This window comes from Siniperca chuatsi, linkage group LG7 (assembly GCF_020085105.1).
Source record: "Siniperca chuatsi isolate FFG_IHB_CAS linkage group LG7, ASM2008510v1, whole genome shotgun sequence".
Lineage (NCBI taxonomy): Eukaryota > Metazoa > Chordata > Actinopteri > Centrarchiformes > Sinipercidae > Siniperca > Siniperca chuatsi.
This window is the reverse complement of record NC_058048.1, coordinates 29,159,644-29,178,679: the sequence shown is the minus strand read 5'-3', so window position 1 is coordinate 29,178,679 and position 19,036 is coordinate 29,159,644. Positions and strand designations below refer to the sequence as shown.

At 40.0% G+C, this 19,036-nt stretch overlaps 2 protein-coding genes and 3 non-coding genes across 10 annotated transcripts in view; all 5 read left to right on the top strand.

The window, feature by feature from the left end:
- Nucleotides 1-8,925, top strand: part of LOC122878873 — a 29,774-nt gene extending 20,849 nt beyond the window's left edge. For all 6 annotated transcript variants that reach the window (XM_044202358.1, XM_044202353.1, XM_044202354.1 and 3 more), the window contains 4 exons: nt 4,509-4,620; nt 5,863-6,064; nt 6,683-6,997; nt 8,560-8,925. In XM_044202358.1, the coding sequence (XP_044058293.1) occupies nt 4,509-4,620; nt 5,863-6,064; nt 6,683-6,997; nt 8,560-8,698 (768 nt within the window). In that variant the 3' untranslated portion in view covers nt 8,699-8,925. The remainder of the gene's footprint in view (nt 1-4,508; nt 4,621-5,862; nt 6,065-6,682; nt 6,998-8,559) is intronic.
- A 2,923-nt stretch (nt 8,926-11,848) lies between these two features.
- On the top strand, nt 11,849-18,115 carry rps3 (ribosomal protein S3). Its single transcript, XM_044202375.1, has 7 exons — nt 11,849-11,972; nt 13,115-13,245; nt 13,476-13,569; nt 14,401-14,495; nt 16,135-16,322; nt 16,574-16,777; nt 18,041-18,115. The coding sequence occupies exons 1-6, from the start codon at nt 11,943-11,945 to the stop codon at nt 16,771-16,773; spliced, it is 738 nt and encodes a 245-aa protein (XP_044058310.1). The 5' UTR covers nt 11,849-11,942; the 3' UTR covers nt 16,774-16,777; nt 18,041-18,115.
- On the top strand, nt 13,969-14,118 carry LOC122879725. Its single transcript, XR_006378778.1, has one exon. It is a non-coding gene; the product is annotated as a small nucleolar RNA SNORD15 (small nucleolar RNA).
- LOC122879724 lies at nt 15,540-15,689 on the top strand. Its single transcript, XR_006378777.1, has one exon. It is a non-coding gene; the product is annotated as a small nucleolar RNA SNORD15 (small nucleolar RNA).
- LOC122879722 lies at nt 17,310-17,459 on the top strand. Its single transcript, XR_006378774.1, has one exon. It is a non-coding gene; the product is annotated as a small nucleolar RNA SNORD15 (small nucleolar RNA).
- Nucleotides 18,116-19,036: the final 921 nt, after the last annotated feature.

Below are 19,036 nucleotides of genomic sequence, written 5' to 3'. Positions count from 1 at the left end.
CACTCACACCAATTAACTTCATGTCCTCTCTCACTACATCCATAAATCTCCTCTTTGATCTTCCTCTAGACCTGCCTGGCAGCTCCAACCTCAGCATCCTTCTACCAATATATTCACAGTCTCTCCTCTGAACATGTCCAAACCACCTCAATCTGGCCTCTCTGACTTTATCTCCAACACATCTAACATGAGCTGTCCCTCTGATGTACTCATTCCTGATCCTTTCCATCCTCGTCACTCTAGTGTTGTCAAAAATATCGATATTTTGATAAATATCGATAATGAAATATCTGAACGGTACCAATACTAATTTCCCGAAGTATCGATACTAGCTGCACTTTCACTTCTCTCCAAAGGCGCGTTGACGACCACCACACTCGCACTCGTCTCATTCGCTCTGGTTAGCAAAAGTGAAGTGAATGGAAAGATGGCGAGTGCAACGCCCGCGCGACCGGCTTTGGTTGATAAGGAACACAGCAGGAGTGCTATCTGGAAATATTTTGCATATGAGGCAAATGAACATGGAAAGCCGAAGGACACAAGCAAGCCAATATGCAAGAGATGCTACAGAACAGTGCTAACAAAAGGCGCTAACACCACTAATATAGCAAAGCAACTGAGAGACCGACACCCGGATCTGTATAAAGAATTTCTCGAGGTTGGTATTATTATACATTACTGACACTCTGTCCTCCAATTTGATACTGTTAAGAGCTTTGACACAATCTGTATTGTTAAAAGCACTATATAAATAAAGGTGACTTGACGACTTCATGTCAATCCAGTGAGCACTGTTTTCGCGTGTGATGCACGTTTGCGTTTAAATCTGTTCATCAAATAACGTTAATGTATTAACCAGCTTTTATGACCGATGAGCAATGCATTTGTTACAGTATATTTTAATCTTTGATAACAGTAGGTATTAGGTAATAAAAATAGAACGGATCATGTTAGCTCTGGTCCAATGAAAAAATATTAACAAATAGAACTTTGGATTTTAATTAGTACATGTACAGTGTATTAGTGAATGTTAGTTTAAATCAACTTTTAACTTTGATTAACAAATGTTTTGTAAGTATTTCATTGCTTATTCATGTTAACAAATATCTATTACCATTAACCTAAGTTCTTAGATTAGTTCATTCAGTTCATTTTAAGTGTGGTCAAAAACTGCAGCAACAGATTCCATTTAATTATTTTGTTTACTAATTTGATACTTGATGCATAAGATTGCACTGATTTTGTTTTTGCTTGAAGTTTAAGTATCTTTTATTGACTTTGTGATTTGATTTTACTTGGAAATACAAAAGATTGCACTTTTTTTTTACTTGCACTTTATTGGTTTTTGAATGTAATGCAATCTGAGAGGCTTTTGAACAAGTGCACTACCTCAGGACAGTTTTGTTAATGTAAAATATATGTTCTAGACTTGTTATATTTAACTTTAAATTAAAAAAATAACCCCTTAATATTGTGGCAGTTTTTTTCTCTGTGGTATCGAAAATGGTATCGAATATCGATATTTTTCAAGGTATCGTATCGAAGTTAGAAATTCTAGTATCGTGACAACACTAAGTCACTCCCAAAGAGAACCTCAACATCTTAAGCTCTGCTACCTCCAGCTCTGCCTCTTGTCTTTTCTTCAGTGCCACTGTCTCTAAGCTGTACAACATCGCTGGTCTCACCACCATCTTGAACACCTTTCCTTTCATTCTTGCTGATACTCTTTTATCACACAACACACCTGACACTTTTCTCCACCCGTTCCAACCTGCTCGCACTCGCCTCTTCACCTCTTTTCCACAGTCTCCAATGCTCTGAACCGTTGACCCTAAGTACTTAAAGTCCTGCACCTTCTTCACCTCTGCTCCCTGTAACCTCACTGTTCCACCTCTCATTGACACATGTATTCTGTCTTACTGCGGCTAAGCTTCATTCCTCTGTTTTCCAGAGCAGACCTCCATCTCTCTAGATTTTCCTCCACCTGCTCCCTGCTCTCACTACAAATCACAATGTCATCCACAAACATCATAGTCCATGGAGATTCCTGCCTAACCTCACCTGTCAGCCTGTCCATCACAAGAGCAAACAAGAAGGGGCTCAGAGCCGATCCTTGATGCAAACCCACCTCCACCTTGAACTCCTCTGTCACACCTACAGCACACCTCACCACAGTCTTACAGCTCTCACACATGTCCTGCACCACTCTAACATACTTCTCTGCCACTCCAGACTTCCTCATACAATACCACAGCTCCTCTCTCGGCACCCTGTCATGCGCTTTCTCTAAATCTACGAAGACACAATGCAACTCCCTATGACCTTCTCTGTACTTCTCCATCAGCATCCTCAAAGCGAATACTGAATCTGTTGTATTCTTTTCTAGGCATGAAACCATATTGCTGCTCACAAATGCTCACCTCTGCCCTTAGCCTAGCTTCCACTACTCTCTCCCACAACTTTATTGTATGGCTCATCAGCTTTATTCCTCTGTAGTTGCCACAGCTCTGCACATCTCTCTTGTTCATAAAAATTGGCACCAGTACACTTCTCCTCCATTCCTCGGGCATCCTCTCACTCTCCGAGATCTTGTTAAACAAACTAGTCAGAAACTCTACTGCCACCTCTCCTAGACACTTCCATACCTCCACAGGTATGTCATCAGGACCAACTGCCTTTCCACTCTTCATCCTCTTCAACGTCCTCCTCACTTTACTCTTGCTAATCTTTGCTACTTTCTGCTCCACACCAGTCACCTCTTCTACTCTTCGTTCCCTTTCATTTTCCTCATTCATCAACTCTTCAAAGTACTCCCATCTTCCATCACACTCCTGGCACCTTTCAATACATTTCCATCCTTATCTTTAATCACCCTAACCTGCTGCACATCCTTCCCATCTCTCTTTGTCTGGTCAACCTGTACAAATCCACATCTCCCTCTTTAGTGTCCAACCTAGCATACAAGTCCTCATATGCTCTTTGTTTGGCCTTTGCCACCTCTACCTTCACCTTACGCTGCATCTCCCTGTACTCCTGTCTACTCTCTTCAGTCCTCTGTGTCCCACTTCTTAGCTAACCTCTTTCTCTGTATGCACTCCTGCACTTCCTCGTTCCACCACCAAGTCTCCTTGTCCACTTTCCTCTTTCCAGATGACACACCGAGAACCCTCCTACCTCCCTGATCACAGTAGCTGTAGTGGTCCAGTCATCTGGGAGCACTTCTTGACCACCCAGAGTCTGTCTCAGCTCCTCCCTGAAAACTACATGACATTCTTCCTTTTTCAACTTCCACCACTTCGTCCTCTGCTCTGCCTTTGTCCTCTTCATTTTCCTCACCACCAGAGTCATTTTACACACTACCATCCTGTGTTGTCTGGCTACACTCTCCCCTACCACTACTTTACAGTCACTGGTCTCTTTCAGATTACAACGTCTACACAAGATGTAGTCCACCTGAGTGCTTCTACTTCCGCTCTTATATGTCACCATATGTTCCTGCCTCTTCTGGAAGAAAGTGTTCACTACAGCCATTTCAATCTTTGCAAAGTCTACCACCATCTGTCCTACTGCGTTCCTGTCCTGAAGACCAAACCTGCCCATCACATTCTCATCACCTCTGTTCCCTTCACCTGCACCAATCACCACTCTCTCACCTCTGGGGATGCTCTGCATCACTTCATCTAATGCACTCCAGAATTTCTCCTTCTCTTCTAACTCACATCCTACCTGTGGGGCATAACCACTCACAACATTGAACATCACCCCTTCAATTTCCAGCTTCAGACTCATCGTAACTGTCTGATACTCTTTTCACCTCTAGAACATTCCTCACAAACTCCTCTTTCAGGATAACTCCTACTCCGTTTCTCTTCCTATCTGACCCATGGTAGAACAACTTGAACCCTGCTCCTAAGCTTCTAGCCTTGCTACCTTTCCACCTGGTCTCCTGGACGCACAGTATGTCCACCTTCCTTCTCTGCATCATGTCAATCAACTCTCTAGCCTTCCCTGTCATAGTCCCAACATTCAAAGTCCCTACTGTCAGTCCTACATTCTTAGCTTTCCTCTTCTCTCTCTGCCTACAAACACACCTTCCTCCCCTCCTTCTTCATCTTCAACCAACAGTAGTCCAATTTCCATCGGTACCCTGTAGGTGAACCGGTATGGAAGTCATTGTCATGATTCGCATTTTTAATTTGGCATGTGTTTTACATCAGATGGCCTTCCTGACACAATCCTCTGCATTTATCCAGACTTGGGACTGGCACAGGAAGACACTGGCTTGTGCCCCCTTGCAGTTGCATTTTCCTTTTCTATTGGCTTTAATTACTTATTTTCATGCCTAGCACCTTTCCATCATACATTACAGTAAGTCCAGAGAACATTTCCTCAATGCTTCTTACTACTATTTGCCTTTAATAATGGAGAAACTAAGACTTGACTGTCTTGCATTTTAGTGCTCACATGTCCCTGGAGTGTGTCAACTAAATACCTGTGTTGTATTGTAGTTGGTCCAGAGTTTGGAAATGATGCAGTTACTGGGGGTGAACAGAGTTGTCATCTATAAGACCAGCTGCAACGACGATACACAGCGCATTCTGGACTACTACACACGCAAAGGTGAAGTATAGTGGAGGTGGAGTATTTTTTTTTCCTGTGTGATTGTGTTGTCTCCCCTCACCGCACTAGCAACTGCAACAGGGGTATTTTATCCATCCATTCATTTTCCATGCTTTCCCTATGAGCATCATTGTGTGAACAATGTAAGCAGAGCAGCCAAACACCCTTTTCCCTTTCGTTCAGCTCCCAAGGAGTTGGAGGAGGTAAGGATAAAAGGCTGTTCTATTGTTCAATACCCAGGACAAAACCACAAATACAGTGCTTTCCAGGTCAGTGTTAGCATTGTTTCCTCAACAGCTAGAAGTCAACCCTGGTCAGACCTTTATTTTTCTAAAAACTCTACACTCTCTCTGCAGCTACTTTGTCAGAAAAACAGAAGAGCAACTTTTGCATCTATTTACATCCCAAACTCATGTTTTATTAAAGACGTCAGTCAATAATCTGCCTTTTTCCATCATGCCTTCCATCGTGATTTCATGTTGCACACAGCACAAGTGGTTCTCCACACAGCAGCAGCAGGACACCGTAAAAGGAGTTGGTTAGGCAGCTGAAGAGTTGGAGTGCAGCCTGTCGCCTGCAGCTCTTCCTCTAACAGCTCACTGTGGCTGCTCCTGACTCTTCATTACTCCCTGCAGTATTTAGAACTGAGCCACTGATAAAAAATGACCATGTCTTGTTTGTAGATGCATTTTTGGTGAACAATTGCTGTCAGTGCTAACCTCAGTGACAAATACATTGTTTCCTGTGACTGCTTCACAACTAAAGCCAGTGTGTTTCACCAGTTCAGTGCTTTTATTGTGAAGCAGCAGCGGTAGGACATGTTGGGTTAGCATTAGCAGTAACTTAATCCAGCTCTGATACAGTAAACAGTGAGGCAGATACTGTATCAGTGAGATGAAATTATAAACAGTAATGGATTACACGCGCTGGATTAAATGCTGCATCGTTTGCTGTGAATCCATCGTGTGTAGGTAGACAATTTGATCCCAGCGCGGAAATGGCAGACTCAGTGTAACAAATAAAACTACTATATCACTGAATTTAAATACACTGAATGCTATTGCTGAAAAATGCTAGTAAATAGCATTAAAACAGGTTTGATTTCATGATATTATTAAAGATTATAATTTATATAAGACAAGTCAAGTCATTTCCCAGAATGTAACAAAAATGCTAAACTAAAACCTCTTGGCTGCTAACACGTGTCCTTCTAATCTAATCCTTTCAACGTCTCCTTCTCAGGTTTAGTAGAGGTGATTCCTTGGTCTATGTCCAGATTTCTGCGTGTATCTCGAAGCTGGAAGCCTGATGTCAGTCCAGGTGACATCCACTACTACGGCCAGATCCCTGCTCTCAATGACTGTATTTACAGATACATGTACCAATCCAGATACGTGGCCCTGCATGACACAGACGAGCTCATACTGCCCCAGTCAGTCAACAGGTAGCACTTTCTTTATGAGAGTAGACTCATGAAATGAGACAAATTTCTTTTGATAAATCGACCTCTGGGAAATGATGCCTTGTATCAAATGAAGTACTTGATCGAGTTCTCGCAGTACACTAGCTGTATGAAATACAGTCTCGGATCCCACGCTCTTAAAGTGCTTAATAGTTTTTAACATTTTATAAGAATTTGTAAACATTAATAAAGCATTACTTTAGATCTCCTTTTCAGAGAAATGAAATGTTAAAATAATTACATGAATAAGTAAATTTATGAATAACTAAAGGATAAACTATTTTATTGTGTAACAAAGTATTTATTACTCGATTTAACAATTAGATTTCATTCATAGGCGTTTAAAATGGTTCATAAATTTTATTACTACTTGAAGTACAGTGTATCTTTATGTGATCATAACTACCTTATAATAATGTTTATACAGCAGTTATAGATGTTTACAAATGCAACACATTAGACATATCCATATGTGCTTCCAACTTCGTTATGTGCTATTGTGTGTTATAAAGTATTTGTTTATATATTGCTTATGAATGTACATAGGTGGTGTTTAAAAAGTGTTACCAATGTATTTTTTTTAAATCATTCTATTACCAGTTGGTTGGAGCTGTTGCCGCTGCTGGAAAAGACATATGGCGTTGACAGGGGTTACATGTTTGAGAATTACGTGTTCCCCATCAGGCCGCCTCCTCCCTCCAAAACTCCGCCCCCGCAGAACCACGACTGGAAGAATGTGTCCGGGGTGAACATCCTGGCTCACCTGTACCACGAACCCGCCACTTCACTGAATCGATACAACTGCAAGATCATTGTCAATCCTCGAGTTGTGTTCTACACGGCCGTCCATGGAGAGATGAGCCCACAGATTGGTTCCAGGGTTGACAGTAAAATAGCACGGATGTACCACACAAGGTTGTTTACTTCCTAATCAATTCCTATGTGTGATTGCATTATTTGTTGGGAGAACGTCACACAATTCCACCACGTAGCTGCAGGAAAACAAGCAATAAAACAAACTTGCATTCTCCTGAAAGAGTAAATGTGTTTATCAAACAGACCCACAAGTCTGGAGTCATTTTAGCAAGTGTTTTCAGTGTGTGCCTCTCTCCTTACTGCACATGCACTGAAGTGAGGACCATGCAAATAATAGACATGTTAACTGAGGTTCATTATGTATTTTGTTGGATTCGCTAAGGTCTCACAATCTGAAATGATCTGAAGAGCAGGCGTAAACATAGCACACATAGGATTTACACCACCATGAGAGGTTGTAGTTGGAGAGGAAAGTTGACTTTACCTTTATTCTACAGAAATCTAAATGACATCAGATAGTCACACCTGCAAAAAGAGAGCTGCTTTTGGAAGTTGTTTTCATCAGACTTGAATTTTAACTTGACAATCATTGAATTGTAAAATCACTACAGCACTGTTTTGTCTTTTGATATTTATTTAATGCATTCGGCCGCATTGCTTCTAGTGAAGCATCAGCTGTATCAACACCACCTACACCTTCAGTTTCCCTCTCAGTGAGAACACAGCGCACATTTGCTCTGCAACATTTTCTTAGTAAATCTGGTCAGTCAGTTTGTTTACATGCACTTAAGTAACCAGGTTACAGTCACCTTTCTGCAGTAATCTGATTTCTTAACCATTGTGTACATGATGTTAGAATAGGGCTGGCCAACCTCTTAGCCTGCATATATACAGTATAGCAGTCTCCTATTGACACCATGTTTAAAGCTTTATTTAATTTTGAATAAAATTTTTGTTTAGATCTTGTGTTCCTCATTGACCCAAGAGAGCTGATCTCTGGAGTTAATTGAACAATATAACACACCTCATACTATACTCTACTGAACACATTTAACCTGTGTTGGACCTGTTCATAGGAGGCATCTGTCACAGGTTAATCCCTGGTTAACACCATCAGCAGAGACTCCAGTCAGCACTCCAGTTCATTCAATACTAAACCACAGAATTACACAGAATTCCCTCATATGAATGGAAGATAAAGCTGAGTTCCAGTTTGAGTTTTTATTAATTTCAGTAAGAAACATCCTAGCACTGAGCCTAGATTACACTTCATAGAAACCTGATGAAAGCATTCAGTTTCCTTTTAGATTATGGATCAGTTTTAGATTAATTTAATTACTATGGCATATAGTTATGTTCCTAATTCCAAAGATGAAGCGTTCTGAATTTGCTACAGCTGAGTCTCGCCTCTGACAGGCGTCTTTGCCATAGAAACAGTAGCTGGGGCTGATGAGTACTGTAATATGTGAAGATTTTCTCCTTGCCAAATTCTGAAAAACTATCATACTGTTAAATTATCCAGGAGACCCCAGTGTTTCTAAGAGGAACATGGAGGATGTTGTTAAAGGAAATCTCTTAAATGCAGATTTGAGTTCTCTATGGTGCTAGTGTTTGTCTCAGATTGTATATAACACTTGCGTCCCTGCTTTCTGTCTGTGCAGAGCTCCAGCACAACCCAAGCTGACAGCAGACCAGCTGATTTATGACGACCGACTGCTGAAGTACAAAGACCACCTCACACGGAGTGTCGATACTGTGCTCAGAGACAGTGGACTTCTACCACAGAACAGCACACAGTAGCCTCTGTTCGTATCTGTGTGAATGTGTGTGCTTTCATCCTTGTGACAAACAATCTGGAAAGGGAGGACATTTTGTCTCTTCCTCACCTCTTCAAAGGGCTGTCTGAGGTATAAGACTATCCACACATGATTTAAGACACAAAAAATACACTGCTTTGAATAATTTATCTCATATTGTTTCTCCACAAAACGTTTAATTACCTCATTAAAAATTCTTCAAATTGCAAACTCCTCCTCCTTTATTGACAAATCCAGAATCTATAAATCTGGTTTAGGTTAAAAGGATAATTTAGCTCCATTATTCCCACCACTAATAATTACATTGTACTCACTAAGTTAATTGAGATCTGGGAACACAGTAACATTGCTGAAAAGTCAAATGGAACAAGAAAGAAACAAGAAAGCAAGCGTGATTTTGTGAGATCACAACAGGGGAAATAAGTGCTATAGTGCACACACAGCTTCATAACAGCAACAAAGTTCACTCAGTCATTTCTCAGTCAAACTCAGTGCCATGAGACTGTGGAGCACAAGCAGTGGAGTCGACCCTCTGGTGTTCCTGTTTACCGTTTCCTGTTTACCGTTTCCAACAGTGAAACATGGTGGTGGCAGCCTCATGATATGAGGGTGTTTTTCAGCTGCAGGGACAGGACGACTGGTTGCAATTGAAGGAAAGATGAATGCCGCCAAGTACAGAGATATCCTGGAAGAAAACCTCTTCCAGAGTGCTCAGGACCTCAGATTGGGCTGAAGGTTCACCTTCCAACAAGACAATGACCCTAAGCACACAGCTAAAATATCAAAGGAGTGGCTTTGGAACAACTCTGTGACCATTCTTGACTGGCCCATGATTATTGGTATAGTAATCTTTTGGTTTAGTTGCAGCAGTAGCAATAATGGGCCTCAAACCCCCAAATAAGGTCTGTCTGAGGGTTAAGACTTAGTTGTCAGGTTAAAGTCCCCTCTAGACATGTTTTAAGACACAAAAAATACTCTGCTTTGAATAATTTGTCTCAAATGGTTTCTCCACAAAAAAAGTTAAATTACCTCATTAAAAACTCTAAAAAAAAAATTTTATGCAAGATATGATAGAATACAGATTTTTACCAATAATGTTCTTTTTACAAGACTATCGTAAAGAGTTGCAACTCCTTATGAGCTATTATAAAATTTTGGCAACATATTTTTGTATCTGCCTGCTGCGCCCGCTTCCTCAATTGGTATTCGTACAGATATTATTAGCATTAATACTAAAATGACTATGTCGAAATAATAATAATGAGAATACATATCTCTATTATTATGCTTAAAGGGTGTGGAGTTGGAGTCTCTAACTGTGACCACTAAAGAGCAATTACATAATCATTTAATCAATATTTCTCTTAATTTGCTTCTAATTGCTTCAGTTTAAGTTAAATTTATTTTGAAAGTATTGGCCGGAAGTTGTACTGTGTTATCACAACTAACTTTGATAAATTTCCTCTTTGTGACCAGTAAACACTCAGGCAGACATGATAACGGGATCTCCAGTCCAGAAGCCTGTTATTAAACATCACTTAAATAATATAGTTCTTAACCAATAATTGTGTTATTTGTAATAATCGCACTAGTAAGGAATTGTGCATATTGATATTAATAATAATAATGATAACAATAACACCGACATTAACGCTGTCAACAACGAATATAGTGCAGTGTTGCAGTCCCACAGTGTGACCACTGGAGGGCACTGAACATTCATGTTTCAAAATACAAGTGCCAACTATCAGCCCCACTAGTGTCAAGACAGAAACAATACCATACCAAACAATTCCGGTAAAAACTTTCAAAATAAAATAATCAAACGCGATAGGAGATGGGGCTTTTTTGTTTTTTTTCAAAAGTTCTGTCCACTGCCAAGTATGCAAATGAAGGTGAATTAAACATTTTCAAAAGTTGCATTTATTGCAGGGCTATTTTAATACGTTACATAGCGCAGGGGATTATGTTGTTTGATAACAATGTGTATATTGTTAGCACAGATACTATTAACATGGACACATGACTACCTCTGTGTAATAATAATCATCATCATTATCAATTGCTGTGATGAGTTGTGGCTAAGAGAGTTATATTTTTTATTTATTTATATTTCACACACACATGCACACACCCCATTTTACATGCACCCCTACCAGCACTGCTGCAAATATAGCCTATCCCCTGTATTCATCCAATAAATCCCATTTTCTTTGGATTTCGCCTGTCCTGAAAGCAGCAACTATTCAACTGAATTTAAAAGATTATATTTCAATGCCAATGATGTTTTTTTATATATTTTTTTTAAATATTTAAGACTTTTGAGTCTTGATTTTTGTACCCACCTAATTGTAACAGATATATGTATGATCCGAGTCTTATTTCTAACTAGCTTGTTTAGTGTTCATGCACAAGTCATCAACTGTCAATTTGCATGTTATAAGTTACATTTATATTAAATTTTGTCCAATTTGTAATGTCTCAATGACCATAGACTGTGTAAACAATTTTGCAGTTACGCTTAATTACTTTGAATCCAAAATCTTCAGTAAAAATACTGTTTAAAAATAATCATCAACACCTTTGCAAGCACCCCTGCTGACCCTGCTAGTAGGTCAAATGATGACATTACCTCAATAAGCAGTCATGTAAATTGCCCATTAAGATAGACTATGTGACAATGTAAAGCTTCAAACCCACTGAGGCCCTCGCAGGCCTCCAGGACTCTGACTCTCACCTGGAACAAAAGCCAAATACTTTGTATAATTACTTTTATATGGATAATTAGGTCACACTGTTCGTTGTGTAAAGGGCTGGTCCGTATCACCTGAAATCAATATCAATATATGTCACATTTATCGCGGAAACGATTGATGAAACGATATGTTATTAATACACCTGTGCACAAGGTACCTACTGAACAATAACCAGAAAATCATGGATTACGAAGATTTATTTTACATGTGAAAAGGCGAATAGAAATAATTCATCATGTTTTCTGTTAAATAATCTTTCTGGGATTCACTGTTAAAATCTAAAAAACCCAGTTTTCCTGCTTGGGGTATCTATTTAGAAATTAAGCGACTGGCATCTATTAAAAAAAAAAAAAAAAAAACTACAAATATCAGCGGCAGCCTGGATATGACGTCACCGGAAGTTTGCTATTTTGGTATAAAGCCATTTCCGCGTCATCCGAGGGTCCTTTCCTGTCTACGGCCTATCGGAAGATGGCGGTGCAAATCTCCAAGAAGAGGAAGGTTAGCAATGTTTTATCCTCGTTTTACACACACATGTAGCAGGTTTATGTAAAAATGGGGTCATGTTGGTTAGGGTACAAGCGTTTCGAGTTCGCCCCGGTGTTAGTCGAGCTTGTCCGCCGCTGGTCTGGAGAGGATTAATCCAGATGCTGTCGCGCCGCGTCCTCCTCATTTGGCAAGCTAACATGGCACCGCAGCCGAGCATGAGTTATAAACCGGGACCCACAGACATACCGTACCCCGTCCTCAAGTAAAACTGTCGGGTAGAGTGAAGAGCAATTCTACCAGACTTCAAACCTTGTGAAATATCTCTCCTCGTCTCGTATTAAACACAGTTAGTTTCAGGTCCCCTAATGTGGTTTAGCTGGTAAGCTAACGTTAGCTTCATAGTGACATGAACGGGGACCGAGTGAAAGTTAACTAACGTTACCTTTAGATAAAACCGGCAAATATTAGGAAGTTTGGTCAATAAGAAGTAGTATGTTAGTAATGTTTGACTCCAAACATCAAATGGTCAGTGTAGTTAATTTTAGATGGGTGCAAACGACTGACAGAAGCATCGTATTTCGGTATATTGGAGTTAAAATGCAACTTGAAACAGATCTGCCCAGTATTTCTGGTAAGCCATGGGGAAACTAAACACGTATAATCGGCTAACTACATAGTTGACCTGTGAAACAACGAGGCATCAGTACTTGAATCCGTGATGTTATAAGTGAAATTAAGTTGGTGATTGTGCTCTAAATACTTAATGTGCCACGATCCAAAATGCCAGGATAAATTGCATCATTGCTGTCACTACGTCCTTGTATTCGCTGTGGAGCATCTCTAGTTTTTGTCTTTACATCCTTGACTAGATCTAAATTAAAACTAACTTTACAAGGCTTTTTTTTTTTTTTTAAAAAAGGACACCAGCCGTGTTTTTAGGCGGCGTTTCCCTTTTTTAAAGTGATGAAGCGCACCTGAAACTCAATCGAGGACAAACATTCCCTTCATTCATTCTCACTTCAAGCCACCACTGACTGAAACCTTGTAATATATCTATTGTAATTCCTAATTCCAACAGGAAAAATAGCCCCCCGTGTTTTTCTTCTTGGTGATTGTCAGTTCTATCGTAGTTAAGCTGACCCTGTACTCTTTAGTTCGTCTCAGACGGTATCTTCAAGGCCGAGCTGAACGAGTTCCTGACTCGCGAGCTTGCTGAGGATGGTTACTCCGGTGTGGAGGTGCGTGTGACTCCAACCAGGACTGAGATCATCATCCTGGCCACAAGGTGAGTGTCCTGACTTTATTATTATAAACGTACGCGGGTTAATTTTTACCGTTGCATCACTTTTAGCAAGATGTAAATATATCAAGGTCATAGCTTGGCCATAATATTCTGAGCTGTCATACAACAAAACTGAACTTTGAACATGTCAGTGAGCTTTTTATTTGATGCTGTTGACTTTATTTATTTAGCCCAGGAACAGTGTAACCCTAAATGTCTTAAACTGTCTTTAGGACCCAGAATGTTCTTGGAGAAAAGGGCCGTCGGATCAGAGAGCTCACCGCTGTGGTCCAGAAGAGGTTCGGCTTCCCCGAGGGCAGCGTGGAGGTAAGTAATGAAGTGCTCACTCGGATCTTTTAATGCCGAAGAAAAAACATGGTATTGTGCTCGTGGCAGTATGTTTAACACACGTTAATTGTGCTACAGAAATAAAGAGAAATAAATCTTTGGTGCTAATATTGGTAATTGCGCGTTTGGCTTCAAAATCAAATTAAAATGATCAAATCCAACAGTAAAGGCAACAAACTTGTGCACAATAGCTACAGTATTTAATTGTCAAGATAACTTTCAGATTTGTGTGTAAGTAAAAGAAATAGTTGCAGACCAGTGCACAACACTTGACTACAATGCACACGTCTATTACAGAAGTCAAATGTTAAAACACATCCTGTTCATATTAAGAAAATGAATGCAGGAGCAAAGGCTGCAGAATTTTGATTGTCTTCCCTTCGGTGATGATACGATGACGAGACAGAACAGGGCTCAGTCTGGTTCCGCGGGTTACTGGTTCAGGTCCACGTTCTGTGGTTCTGCTCCAGTCCCACAGATCAGGGAGTCTTTTTCACATGAAGACACAGAGGCATTTGTCTGAGAAGGGTCGAAGAATCGGGAGTGTGCTGCATTTCCAATCACAGAGCCAAGAAAGATTAACATCTCTGATAGCAGTAATGAGATTTTCTGTTTCTACCGCTGTTCTTTCTGAAAGCAGTGTGCATTGGAAATAGAGCGGATTCATGTGTCTGCATTTAATCCAATGTAATGAAGAGAGACTGTTACACTCCCTCACCAATGGATCTAGGAGCCATTTTGACCCCGACCTGTAGTTTAGCATCGGCAGCATGCAGGATATTTGGCTAAACTGTCTCTTCTGTCTTTTAGCTGTATGCTGAGAAAGTTGCCACTCGTGGTCTGTGTGCCATCGCTCAGGCAGAGTCTCTGCGCTACAAGCTGCTGGGAGGCCTGGCTGTCCGTAGGTAAGCGGTGCTGTACAAAAACTGGTAGGATTTACTGTCTCATGGCTAATTCAACATGCTACCTTTTTATACTGATATCTGTCTTAAAGTGCCTTTGAGTATCTTTTTTTTTTTTTTTAAGCACAAATTAAATAAAATGTATTATTATTATTTCCCACCTCCTCTGGCGTTATTGGTACTTATCCCAAAGATGACGTGTAGCATTTTGACACTAATCTCCACTTTAAATTTGTAACTTACCTTGAGACGCTTCAGCAAGAAGATTCAGTATCTCTTCACTGTAGAGATCAGATTTGACAAATGTGAAAAATCCTGGATTCCTTCACATCATATCGCTGGCGAAATGGACAGATTCGTACCTAGAGTTGATAGCTGCCTTTCTTCTTTGTATTTAAGTCCAGACCATTTAGAAATGTGGTCTTAATTTGGGGAAGCACAAAATGATGCACGTAGCATGTCTAAAACTGTAAGACTGTACTAGGATTAACTGATTTAAAAATATAAAATGGATTTGTGTGAAAGTCCTTATAAAATTCTTGCCGGCAATTTCGTTCTGTTGGTTGTTTGGCTGGCCATTCTTTTTTTATTCTAAGAATCATTGATCAGATGGGGAATTAATGGGAGTGAATAGTTTTGTTTTAAAGCTGTGTTCAAAAATGCAACCTGTTGTACGGTTTTTGCCGTGAAAGTGAACATTTGATTAATTTAGTGTATAGCCCTGAATAGTGATGTAAACAATTTGGTCTGAAGTGTGAAACTAAATGGTGTTTATCTGTCCACATTTGAAAATATCATTGTAATATCTGTGAGCAGACGATAAACAGAACTGTTTTAATTTCGTAATATAAATAGGAAATACAATTGAAGCATTATAAATAAAATTAAAAATACTTTTTAAAAAGCCAGACTACACATCAAAAGCAGCAAGTATGACGTGTTTCTGTAGAAGTGATTAATGAAGGTGTCGGAAATATCAGAGTTCACTGGCCTGTCATAAGCAGCCCTGTTTGCTCTCGGGAAGTTTACGTGTCTGAGGTTTTGTCCCTTCAGTGATGATACGATGACGAGTCGGAACAGGACTCACTCTGGTTCTGGTGGTTACTGGTGCAGGTTCACGTTCTGTGGTTCTGCTCCAGTTCCCCAGAGCGGGGAGTCCTTTTCAGTTGAAGACATCGAGGCATTTGTCTGAGAAGGGTTGAACACACACACACACACACACACACACACACACTGTTACCTGATTAAGGTATTGTGTAGAGAACCTGACTGTCTTTGTGAAGGCCTGTCAATAAGATGGCAACAGACTAACCAAAGCAAGGTGGTTCTGCTTGCGATAGAAGTAGTAAATAAACTAAATTCTATCCAAACTAAAGCTTGTAATTAATACTGATTTAGTTGAAATTTTTTGAATTATACATATGTACAGTCAGTATCTACAGCAACACTGCTGTTAATTCCTTGTGTTTAAATTTAAACCTAGCTTAAACTGCTGTCTTCGATCAGTGTAGTAAAAGTTATAATTCTTGGCATCTTGACAAACTGTTGTTGTCCTCCTTCACCAAAAGAACAGGGAAGCACTGACTGTAATTCTTGGTAAATGGTTGTGTATTAACACGGTTCTTACCCTCCCCTCTTTCAGGGCCTGCTATGGTGTTCTGAGGTTCATCATGGAGAGCGGCGCCAAGGGCTGCGAGGTTGTTGTGTCCGGCAAGCTGAGGGGTCAGAGGGCCAAGTCCATGAAGTTTGTGGACGGCCTGATGATCCACAGCGGAGACCCCGTCAACTACTACGTCGACACAGCAGTCCGCCACGTCCTGCTGAGGCAGGGTGAGTGCGGCTCGGCCAGGCAGCAGCAACATTAAAGAAATAACACCTTTTGGGTTTTCTGCTAGCTCTCATTGCAAATCTTTTTACGCCTGTGCTTCTATGACAACCTGGTTAGTGGTACTGAAACCAAACCTAGTGATACAGTGCGATCCACAAGTATTTGGAGGAGGAAGCATTTTGTTTTTGGCTCTGTACTTTATAGCTTTGGTTTCTGATACATGTTTATTGATGTGCTTGTTGGTCATCCTCAGGTGTGCTGGGCATCAAGGTGAAGATCATGCTGCCCTGGGACCCCAGCGGTAAGATTGGCCCCAAGAAGCCCCTGCCTGACCACGTCAGCATTGTGGAGCCCAAGGAGGAGAACCTGCCCACCACACCCATTTCTGAGCAGAAGGGGGCCAAGCCAGAGGTGCCCGCCATGCCCCAGGGAACACCTGTACCCACAGCATAAAAGGGTAAGAGACGGCAGGGTCCCGTCACCAGCAGGCTGTTTTTTTTTTGTTTGTTTGTTTGTTTTTTTTTTTTTTTTTTTTTTTTTTTTTGTTTTGTTTTTGCTAACATTAAAGCTGTGTTTGGGATCACAATAGCAGTGTAATACTTGTTCCATTAGGATAATGGGCACCACAGAATCATTATCTTGATGATAACATAATGACTCAATATCACGAGAGGACAGTTATTTATAATCTTGAAATAATTGATCTCTATAATGCTCCAAAAAAAACCAAACTGAGCGACCACAGCCGCATCCATACACCGTTTAAAAGCCGTTTGATAGCTGAAGCTCGTACTGTGTTTTTTGTCATGATGGTAGTAAACTGGATGTTTTTAATGTGTTAAAATTAGATTCAGTTATTTCACACTGTAGGCCTCGATAGTGATGTACATGGTGCTTTTTTTAGGTGAACAAATTATGGTTAATCTGTCCACTTAATTTGTGGATATCCAGGCAATTATTAGAGGCAAAATATAGTCATTTTTTTGTCCCTTCAGTGATGATACGATGACGAGTCGGAACAGGACTCACTCTGGTTCTGGTGGTTACTGGTGCAGGTTCACGTTCTGTGGTTCTGCTCCAGTTCCCCAGAGCGGGGAGTCCTTTTCAGTTGAAGACATCGAGGCATTTGTCTGAGAAGGGTTGAAGCAGTTTATGAACCGTAAAGAAGTGGGGAAACTGACTCTTGGTTGGTGAATACTGTGCCAACAAACTGACCAAGGCAAGGTGGATCTGCTTGCAATAGGAACTAAAGTACAAATACAGCGACGCTTAAAATTAATACCTACTTTAACAGGATTTACTTGAATTTGTTTTTCATGACATACTTAAAATTCCCAGTAGCTTTAACAATAAACACGGTTTAATACAAGATTGCTTTAAATCTAAAGTAAGTTGTATGATTGCTGAAAATCTGGAGAGAAAAATGTGTGGTGTTTTTACACTGTTTATGTCAAATCAGTTTAAACCTGAAATTAACCTACCTTGAACCGGTTATGTGTCAATCTTGACCTTGTAAGCTCCAGTCACAAAATGATTTGACTCTTCTAAAAGTCATTGCAGCGTCATGAGGAAATGAATATTTGTAGCATGTTTGCCTTTGGCGAAAACCATTATAATTGGTTTAGTTATTAAGAAAGCATGAAGTAATATCCCTGTTTTTGTTCAGCAAGATCAATTTCAATTGTTTGAAGCTGGTTTTTAATTGTTTTGTCTCTTACAGGTTTTCAAGCGTTCCACCAGATGGAAGCAAGACCCTGTTTTTTGTGTACAAAATCAATAAAATCTGGAAAATACACTTAACATGTTGTGGTCACTTTGTTTCACGTAGTGTTCACAAGGTCTTCAGAACCCAGGACAAGCTGGGGAATTACAAAGTTAGTTTGGTAGTCAAATAGTTACATTTAATGTGACGCTTTCAATATTTTACAACAGATACACAAATCATTAGGCAAACTGCAACAGAGAAAGCTAAAGTGTGGCCATCCCCTCAAATGATAAGATTTAGCATGGTAGAAATTAAATCTCTCACTAAATCCTGTCACTCGACAGGTTTTAGGCAAAAATCATGTCTAAAATTGTGCTCATAGAAATGAACTCGGCTTTGTGTAGCTTGTACTGTTAAGCCAAATAAGGCTAAACATTAAGTTCTGCCTGCTGGAGAGTTCATGAGCTTTTTGTGGGCAGATCATGTCTTGGTTATTTGCACTCACGTACCTTATTTTAACTGGTCTGAATTATTTCATTTGCCACTTATGAATAAGTTTTCTGACATGCTCTTGTTTCCTTCTGTTCATACATTTGTGAACCTTTTTGACAAAGTTTTTAGATAGAATGTGTTAGGAGCTGTTGTATAAAAGTAGTTTATTTCCTCTGGGTTAAAGTGACTCCGACTTGAACGAGCGTTTGAGTGCAAGAGTGAGCTTAAAGTCACGTGATACCTACCTGGCAGGAAGAGATGTCTCACTCTGCTCCATTTCCTGGTACCAGAAATGCAGTCTGTCTGCGCAGCACACCACTGCATAGGAAGGCTCTATGAAAGCACCGCATGTTTAAAAAAATAAATAAATTATAAGTCCTACTACTCTGTTGATTACGAAGAAATGCACTGATGTATTATGAACCCTTTTCTCTATATTTATGGCATTAATTTGAGCGATTGCTTAATCTTGGACTGCTTTAATATGAAATTTTACTTTTAATTCATACATTTCTATTT

Coding starts and splice junctions, on each gene's coding strand:
- rps3 (XM_044202375.1), top strand. CDS start 11,943: ATGGCGGTGCAAATCTCCAAGAAGAGGAAG. Junction 11,973..13,114: donor AAATCTCCAAGAAGAGGAAG/GTTAGCAATGTT, acceptor TGTACTCTTTAG/TTCGTCTCAGACGGTATCTT. Junction 14,496..16,134: donor GGAGGCCTGGCTGTCCGTAG/GTAAGCGGTGCT, acceptor CCCCTCTTTCAG/GGCCTGCTATGGTGTTCTGA.